The following is a 9,394-nucleotide window of genomic DNA, read 5'->3' on the forward strand; positions in this document are numbered from 1 at the left end:
TAGCAGGGAAGCCCACTAAAGGGGCAAGGTGATGTGACAGCCATGCAAACCTTGAGGACACAGCAAGGGTTTTGCTGAATGGAAAGCAGAGCTTCCTCTGCAGTGAAGGAAAGTTCCTCTTGCTTTCTTCTTGTTGCCATTCAGCAGGCTGGCTGCAGGCAGCTGTGGGAGGAACAATGGCAACTCTTTGGGGAAGGTCTGCCAGCTCTGAGCCAAGCCATTCCCAGGCTGAGTGAAATGCAGGTATAAGGGCAGCCTTCCAGTCAGGTTAGCAGCTGCTGTAAAACTGGGGCAGGAGGCGCAGTTAGTGGAAGAGGCTCCATAAAGCAGAGAGGTCTGGACTGACTCTGGACACAGCAGAGGCTTCTGTGGCACTGGTGAAAGGGAATCTGAGCAAGGTGCTCCTCTGAGCCATTTGAGCAGAGCTGGTCAGAAAGGTGCCAGCTGCTCACTTAGTGCTCTCTGATGCATCTCCCTTGAATAATATGACACAGTTACAGACAAATGCTTACAAGCACTGTACATGAGAAGATGGTGTTTTATTCAACTGTTTATTACAGCTTACATCAAAATTTCCTAAAGATTTGTACATACCAGTGCTTAGTAAAGCTATAGTAACAATAGTAACAATATATGTGTAATCTGTTCACTCTCATTTGAGTGCAGATTTTCTTTTTACTTTGTGACCACTGTAAGAATTTTACACTTTGACTATTATTTTTTTCAGTAACATTTTCATGTAGAAACACAGTTGTCACCATAACCTGCTAGGTAGGTGTTTACAGTGCATCTGCAATGGGTTTTCTCACTGGTACAACCGTGGAGAACACAAGTGCAGGCTTAAGAGACTTGCCCTTCTCTGCTGCATGTACGTGCCTGAACAACCGCAATCACCATTACTTGAAAGTTTCATCTTTGAAGATGCGGTGCTGCAGGAAATGGTGGACTGCCTTATACTAGGTGAGTTTTCTCCTCAAGTCACAATATGAGATCAAGCTATTGAGATCTCTGCCCGAGTCAGACTGAGGTAATGTGGCCCCTTTCCATAATGGCTAGTCTTTTTAGCAGGGCCCTCGAGTACTGTGAGTACCTGAGATGAGCTCCCTGCTAGTGGGATGAGCTTCAGAAGTGAAGTCAGCACAAAATTCCTGCTGCCACAGGAGAGCTAACTTTGTTTTGACATTGCTTAAAATGTGAGGTGATGGGTAGAGCAGATCTGAGGAGGGTTGTGCTCATGTGACATTGGTATGTATGGCTCTCCTACAGTTCAGGCCGCAGCACTCTTTAGGAACAGAAATGTCATGGAGCAGTGTTGTGGGCCTGCTGCCACGTTAAATGTGACAAGACCTCCTAGGCAGCAGCAGGCTGTCTTGAGTCTCTGCTGGGGCTTCCCCACACACCAGCTTGCAGTGCAAGAATTAATGATGGGGAAAGATGCTGCTCTTATTTTGAACCAAATTATCATCAAGCTGCCCTGATCTGAGCAGTTTCTGCATACTTGCAGTTCAGGGCAAGATCACCACCGAGGTTTGTCCTCTGTTCACCTGGATGCACTTAATCTCTGAAAACCCCGTAGGTGCAGGTGGAGGAAAACTATCAGAAAGCATAGTGCCAAGCAAAATGCCACATTTCCTCTAGTCTTGCTAAAAGCAAAGAGAAATTATCCCTTACTCTGGGGCAGTGGGTCTCCTTGCTCTCAGAACTCATAAATAGCCATACAACTAGCTGCCAAAAAAAAATAAAAGTTATACCATCAGCCTTACAAAGCTGTGTAGTTTCTCTCCCCTGTGTGCAGTCACAAGAAGAAGCCATGTCCTCAGATGGTGTTCCTTAAAGGAAAACTTTTGCATAGTCAGGCATTCAGTTCAGCAGCCACACACAGGAAGTCATAACAGCAGTAAAACAGATCAAATGAGTAGGGAAGGATGCAACGGGTATGAGGAAAGGAGTCTGTGACGACAGTCAAATTTTTCCATCTGCAGGAGGACTTCCTGGCATAAGCTGTGTTGGGATGATGAATGTGTTGTGGCTGGCTGAGGGGATGTCACGCAGTAGGAGGACAATGTTGCAGTCAAAGAGTGTCCAGCACTGTATGCCTGTGCCATTGGATTGAACTTCGCCGCCCCCATCAGTCCTACCTGCATCTCTCCAGTTGCTATGGCCACTGAGTCCCACGGCTTCCTTTGAGCATGTCTGTACCAACCTGAGCTAGTGAAATGGAGACCCGCTTACTGACAGGACTCATTTACTTGCTGCACTTTTTTCCTTAACCCTGGCACCCCAGTCCTGTGCCTGGCTTTGTGCACAAGATGCCTGCAGTCAAGTTTTTCAAGGGAGAGGTGGGAGTGTCAGGTTCAACCCACTCGAGTTCATCCAGCCCAACAAGAGTGACCATCAGACATCGAGCATTCACCAGCAACTGCCAGGTGAGTCTCTACAAGTATGAGAACCAGAAAGAGCCAAGCAAGGAGTCTGATGGGATTTGGGTGTTTGGTGGCTATTGGACCTGCTTCCTGAGGAGTGAACAAAGTTGTGGGGATGCTTGTGAAACTTGTAACTGAGACCAAAGCAAGTGTGCCACTGGGAAGGAAAGATCCAGACCAGTTCTGCCCTGCAGGCAGCCTTTCCCAGCTAGAAAGTGGAGATGGAGGTGGTGTTGTCAGACTCTATCCCACTGCCCTTCCTTGTCACCTCCAGGATCTCCTGCAGGGTCTCCTGGCTTATGCAGCCAAGCTCCTGCAGGATCCGGAAGAAGTCGTTACGGAACTTGACCCCAATAAAGGCGTAGAGGATGGGGTTGAGGCAGCAGTGTATGAAGCCGATGGCCTCTGTCACCATGATGGCTGTGTCCAGCCGGTCTTCCAGGAGGCAGTTCTTGGTGAAGGCTTCTAGCTTGGTAAGTGTGTTCAGGAAGATGACGATGTGGTATGGGCTCCAGCAGAGGAGGAAGATGCCTGTGACCAGGATGGCCACACGGACAGCTTTTTGTCTCTGCAGGCGCTGAGACTGACACAGTGCTCGGATGATGGCCATGTAGCAGTAACACATGACCAGCAGAGGCACAAAGAAGCCCACGGTGTGGTAGAGGAAGCGTGTTGCCAGCCACGCATTGTTTCCATCAATCCCAACCTCTGGAAAATAGCAAATGCTGTGATTACTGTTGTCTGTCCACACTTCCATGAAGATGAGATCGGGTAAAGTCAGAAGCAATGAGCAGAGCCAGACAGCTGTGCAGGTGAGGTGGATGGAGCGAGCTCTGCGTTTGCGGTAGGTGTGGATTGCATAGACAATGGCCAGGTAGCGGTCCACTGCAATGCACCCCAGCAGCATGCTACTGCAGTAGAAATTGATCTTGTGGACAGCACTGAGAATCTTGCAGAGGAACTTCCCAAATATCCACCCAGCCAAGCTCTCCACCACACTGAACGGGAAGGTGAATAACAGTGCCACGTTGGCCAGGGTGAGGTGGAAAAGGAAGTTTTCTGTGGTGGTGCGAGACCTCTTGAACCTCTCTAAAATGACCAGGACCAGGGCATTGCCCAGAGTCCCCAACACAAACATCAGCAGATAGATGAGGGGCATGAAGACCTTTCTGAAGGGGTCTCCCTGGTTGCCAACCACAGATGAGGCTGGGTTGAAGCAAAAATAGCCCTCCAAAGAAGGGGTGGTGTTCTCAGCTTCATAGTAACCGCTCAGCTCCACCTGGCTCTGGGGAACAGAGAGAGTCTTGTTAGTGGAGGGGAGTTTCTGAACACAAGAACCCAATCCCTCAGCTGCACCTGGCAGACCTAGAGCAGAGCACCCCCATGTCCTGCAGCCCACTTGCACCAGGAGGAGATGCTGTCTGCAGTGTGATGACGTTGGAGGCCCCTCCACTGCCAGGAGGTGCAGAAGGAGGTGGAGAGGTTTTTCTCCATCTGGGACAGTGAGGGCTGCTCGGTATGTAATAATCTTTAACTGGAGTATTTGGGGATGTTTTGGTGTCCAATCAGATGATCAGTTTCATCTTCTGGTTCTTGCCAAGTTACCTGCTGGTGAATTCTATGTGCTTTCTCACATAGAATGGACCTTTCCTCTACCAGCTTTCCCGTTTTTTCCCACCCATTTCTGACATGGACCACTCCTGTCCTGCCCGCTGCCTGCTGTCATGTATAAAGGTGGTAGGATTCACCACACAGCATACCTGTACCTCAAATTCTGTGCAGTGAACCTGTCTCCTTCTCCTCCTCAGAGGCCTGAGAGCTGCCTATGACAGAGCAGGGTGAGGTGGGGTCAGCAGGAGCTGTCCTTTGAGATCGCTTTCCACACACTCAGAGGAAGGTGTGGGGCAGCTGTTCAACACAATGGGAGGAAAGCCTCTGAGGCACTATGGTGTCATAGCTACAGGAATAAGATGGAGAGAGAAATCTGTTCTGTTGATAAACCTTTCAGTTCTGAATTACTTGCCAGTAAGGCAAATGCAATAGAGCTGCTGCAGATGTGATTCGCCCTTGGCTTGCTGTATCTTCTTGACCCGCCTGTATTTGGGCTGAAGCTGTGGGCAAGTCTTGAGTGCTGGGAAGCTGGAATTCTGCTCAGGATGAGCTCCCTGGATGGTGCTCATGTTTCAGCTGCCCTTGCACAAAAAGAGAGCAGTGGAGGAGGCTTCTGGCAAACTGAATATTTAGCGACAATTGGGAAGAACTCAGCAGCAGTCACCCTGCACTCTCCCACCCACACCCTCTCTGGAGACCTGTGCTGAGACTTCAATGTTGACCACAGCGGAAGTCTCTGCTAATATTTTCATACCTTTCACTGCCAGCTGCAGCTGTTTGCACCTGCTGCTCCTTCCCTTGTCAGCCAAAGTTCCAGTCTAAAAATACCAGCCATGCTTTACACAGTTTTAGACCTGATTTTGGGGGTTTTTGCTCACCCACTGGGCTATTAAGCAAAATTACTGTGACCAGCCTGGAGTCTTGCATTGTGCCTAGCTAGGGAAGGGTGATTTATGTTTCTTCTTTCTCAGGCAGCTTTCCCTGGGTAATGCACTAGGTGCCTCTGCACATGACTGTGGGGGGTAAAGAGGTCACTTGGCAGCAGCAAGACTTACCTAACACTCCTCTACTGCTGAAACCATCTGCATGGTTCCAAGAGGAGCCTGGCCATGCTAACGGGACATAAGCCAACGGAGCATTACCAAACTCATACAGCAGAAAACTGGTGCAGGCAGTCCCCAAGCAGTGGACAGCAGGAGGTTGAATAAGTCATTTGGAAAAGTGTGGAATAACCCTGCCTAGCTCTTGTTTATGTAACTGTAGGGCTGCAACCCTTTGGTGAGAAGCATTTTGTATTACCAAAGAACTTTTATTTTTCTGGTTTAGGGTATGATTTTGGAGATCAGAGATTGCTGCTAAAGACAAAAGCATTAAGAAATCCCTCCCGGTTATTTTCCCCCCCAGCTTGAAAGTATTTCCTGCCTACTCTGTACCCAGACCTTTCAAGAGGAGTTACCAATACACAGAAATCTGTGATGTGTTGGCCAAGGCCAGATCCTTGAATCTCTCTGAGAAAAAGCAAAACAATCTAAAAACCTTTGCTATTTGATGTAGTGACCAAACCAGGCTGCTCAGGCTGTGCAGGTGACTCTGCAGAGTCACAAAAACCCTGAACAGATTATATGTTGGAATGGGAAATTTCACTGGGAAGAGGTTGGACGATTCCAGTTTTGAAGGGAAAAACGAAATTATGGAAAATGGCTGGGTTTGCTGGCTGGAGTGTCAGTCCTCCCTTGGAGCCATGCCAGCAGCATCGATGGCAGTGGATGGGCAGCTTGGGCAATGTTCAGTGGCTTTGGCTGCTGGCGAGTTTCCAGCATCACCTTGTATTTGGAGCCGGAAGTGCAGAGGCTGAGTGCCACTATCCGACACTATCTGATTGCTGATGGGGAGCAGGTAGGGAGGGCTCTTTTTGTAAACCACTTACTGTGGGTAGAGGAAGTGTGTGCAGAGCTGTGTCTGATTTGTCCTTGCCTGCATCGCTGAGCAGATCAGCATATGTGGGTAGAAGAGGACAGAGATGAGTTGGAGACAAAAAATGAAAAAATCAGAGTCCGAGCTAAGACAGGAAGGGCAGGGACCAGAGCTGCAGGAGATGCACTGAATATGACAAGCTAAGGCTTCTGGGGGCTCTGCTGCAATTCTGGGACTGGAAGTGGGTTGCTGCCTGATCTGGGATGGGATAAGTCAACAGTGTGCATGAAGAGGGACCTTTGTACAGGTCTCCTGCATGACAATTGCAGCAAATTTAGAGGTGGGAAAAGAAGTGGTGTCTCTCTAATATAGCAGTCAAGTGCATGCCTGGGAAAGCCGTTCCACTGTGCTTTGTGTTCAGGGATCCCTTTACCCCTATAACCTGCATCACAGTGTTATTCTGGTCTCCTTGTGTCAGCTGTTTTTCTCCAGTTCTGCACAACTATCAGCAGTCAAAATATTTGGCTGCAGAAGTGAAGCAGCTCGTGCACTGTTACTGATTTTCCATGTGAATCATTCCTTTCTAGTCAATGCCAGGGCTGGGAGCAGCACATTTCATTCTCAAAACCTTAGAACTGTAATTGCCCACATCAGTACAATCTACTGATGGAGCTTCTGCTCATGACTTCTCCAGGGGCTGAACTAGGGAAATCCAGGAATAAGACCAAGGCCTGTGGAAATACCATGTTACTGCAGTGTAGGTGCCTTTACGCTCTTGAGTCACGTTGATCCCATTGCAATGAAAACTGGCCTGAGGAACCTCAGGGAACCTGGTGTAGATCTCAGTGGTTCTTCTGCAACTATGTTTTTCGTTGTCTAGTCTGCAGAGGAGGAAGGTTAGCAGGCAAAGCATTTTTGCTATGGACAAACAGGGTTATCATTTTGGGCATGGTACTTTTCTGCAAGGTTAGAGTCAAATGGTCTCATATGGTATCAAAATTTAGGTGACGCCCTCACTGTATTCACTGTGTGAATACTGTGTGTACTGCGTGTATACTGTGTGATAAAAAATGCCCTTTTGGTGCAAACATTCTCATCATTTTTCCTTCCACAATTGCTCAGTTGATCAAAAAATCCCCTGATCAAACAAGGCAGGGTTTGTGTTGTCACTTTGACAAGACACTTTGGAGGCCTTTTTTTTTTTCAAATCTCTGTGGGTAGGTTGCTGCTACAAGCACTGAGGATAAGTAAAGCAACATATGGCACCACCAAAGCAAATACAGTGATGCTCATGTGATATCTGTGGCCACCCTGGAACAGGGAGGGAACCAAATCTGGGAAGCTGCCAGGAAACAGAGGTGGGAAACAACATATGCCAAACTCTCAACTGCAGAAATCTGAGAAAAGGTCTAACACTCTTTCTACTGTGGCACCTGACTGTGGGCGTTTAGTCCAAAAATCAGCTGGGTTCCCCCTTGAAACCCTCTCCCTTCCCCTCACATGGGGTCTCCTTTACGATGTAAAATAATTCACAGCAGAGATAAAATCACTAAGTTAAGGATTATGGAAAGTTTTGTAAGCAAAGAAAAGGAGGTGATAAAAGTTTGAGTTTGGTTTTAACCTCTCAATTTTAGTGCTGCCACTGAACTTCAACAGAGGCCAGGGAAAGAAGTGTCTTCTCCAAAAAACTTTTAAAGGAATGACCACCATTTGCAAAGGATTTTTATACTGGATGAATCAGAAAAGAAGTAAGGAGGACAGAGCTTGCTCCTCCATCTCCTTGCTCTTCTGGTGTGTAGGAAAAGAGGAGAAAGAAAGTTTGGTAACAATTGAATCCAACATTTCTCTTTGGAATAACTAATGCTGAGGTCTGCTGCAGGGAGCCACTGTAGTTAAAACTTCTGAGATGCGATATTTGAAAACCAGGGTAATGCTAATGCTACTGCGTCCTTCCCGTTGGATAGCACAACATCCTCTAAAAGGTGCAGCTGCTCTTTTTCACTTGTAAAGGCTGGGAAGAGAACTATGACATAGAATACCTAGTGTTATCACTCCCTGTTAGAAGAAGTTCTTGCAATTTATCTTCCTCTCTTTAAAATTCTCCTCTTGTAAATATACTGCATACTCCCCTTCCAGCAGCATGTATGTGGAGCCTGTACGTATGTGGAGCCATATGTATGGCAGCTTGTACGTGGAGCAAGCAAGCAGGGTCGTTATACCAAGGGTTTTCACACACACACACACACAGAAGGCTGGGTTTGCTTGGGTATTCCAGTTGTGAAAGGAGACCAGATAAGGTGTACAGAGCTTTGCACACTGTGTACACAGTCATTTATACCACTAAAGGCTGGTGCAAAAGGTGCCTGGCTCAGAGTAAGTGTTTATGCCTATATTGTGCTAGTGGCTGTGCAGACAGCAGGGCAGCAAGGAGCAGAGGCTGGGAGAAGCTGGCAGCACAGGATGGGACTGCTGGAGCCCTGCTCTCCAGGTAAGTCACCTGGCCCTTTGCAGACACTCTGGTCTGTGTCCTCATGCAAGGACAGCACTCGGGCTTAGTGCTTGCCAGTACAGGTTCGGGCAGCTTTCCCCAATGGAACACCCTGCATCCCTGGATTACAGTGGCTGTAGCCACACTACTCTGACACTCTGCAAGCAACAGCCTTGTGCTTGTGGTCAAGTCTGGACTTAAGGGATGCAAGGACTGATTATGCTGGCATAAGAAATGGCTTAAGCTCTGCCTCTGCCAACAGGAGGGCTAGAAGACAGATGACCAGAAACCTGGCCTTTCAGCCCACCCCACCACTACCTCCCACCCCTGTTATCAAGCAAAGCCAGGCCCAGCTTACCAAGTCATAGGTCTCTGATGAGTAGCTGACAGGCCCCATGATTTGAGGGGCAGGATCTGTCTCTCTTCCAGAAATTTCTAAAAAAGTTCTTTTCTGGGGTGAAGTCAATCATTTAAGTGGGAAGGGAGGGACAAAAAACAGAGTATTTGCAAGGCAAATGAGCTCCAGGCATAGAGTGAACTGATGATATAAAGACTAGCATCTAGATTTTCATCTTTTTACTAGTGCTGTAAGTTGATTTTTAAGGCAAAGTTTGAAGAGTACATATTCCTTTGGTCCATATCACAGAAGATCCAGATCATCCTTATGTCTTCCCTGGAAAACTTCAGGGTTCTTGCCCACAGCTGTCCTTTTTCCAGGTGGTCCGAAAGGCTTTGAAAAGTTCTGTGCCATGGACCATCCTTACCAGAAACCTGGATCCAGGCACTTCTCTGGAGCTGTGCAGGACTTTGAAGTATGGGTATGGTCTGTATGATCACTGCCCTCTGCTTGGGGTCCTCCTGGCTGCTTTAACCCCAGTGACTTGTGGTTGTCTTCTGTGCCATCTCCTGCTGCTTCACCCTTCGTCTGGGCTTGGGGGAGTGTGAGGTGGCTTGCACA

At 47.9% G+C, this 9,394-nt stretch overlaps 1 protein-coding gene across 1 annotated transcript; it reads right to left on the minus strand.

The window, feature by feature from the left end:
- Positions 1-520: 520 nt before the first annotated feature.
- CXCR5 (C-X-C motif chemokine receptor 5) lies at positions 521-9,112 on the minus strand. Its single transcript, XM_014893534.2, has 2 exons — positions 8,795-9,112; positions 521-3,708 (listed from the first exon to the last, which is right to left on the minus strand). Exons 1-2 carry the CDS (start codon positions 8,831-8,833, stop codon positions 2,632-2,634), a joined length of 1,116 nt encoding a protein of 371 aa, XP_014749020.2. The 5' UTR covers positions 8,834-9,112; the 3' UTR covers positions 521-2,631.
- Positions 9,113-9,394: the final 282 nt, after the last annotated feature.

Source organism: Sturnus vulgaris, chromosome 23 (genome assembly GCF_052056855.1).
Source record: "Sturnus vulgaris isolate bStuVul1 chromosome 23, bStuVul1.hap1, whole genome shotgun sequence".
NCBI classification, from domain to species: domain Eukaryota; kingdom Metazoa; phylum Chordata; class Aves; order Passeriformes; family Sturnidae; genus Sturnus; species Sturnus vulgaris.

What these genes read in the sequence shown, in the direction of transcription:
- CXCR5 (XM_014893534.2), bottom strand. Translation starts at nt 8,833, where the DNA reads ATGGGGCCTGTCAGCTACTCATCAGAGACCTATGACTTG. An exon ending in CATCAGAGACCTATGACTTG is followed by an intron (nt 3,709 to 8,794) that starts GTAAGCTGGGCC and finishes TCTGTTCCCCAG; the next exon opens with AGCCAGGTGGAGCTGAGCGG.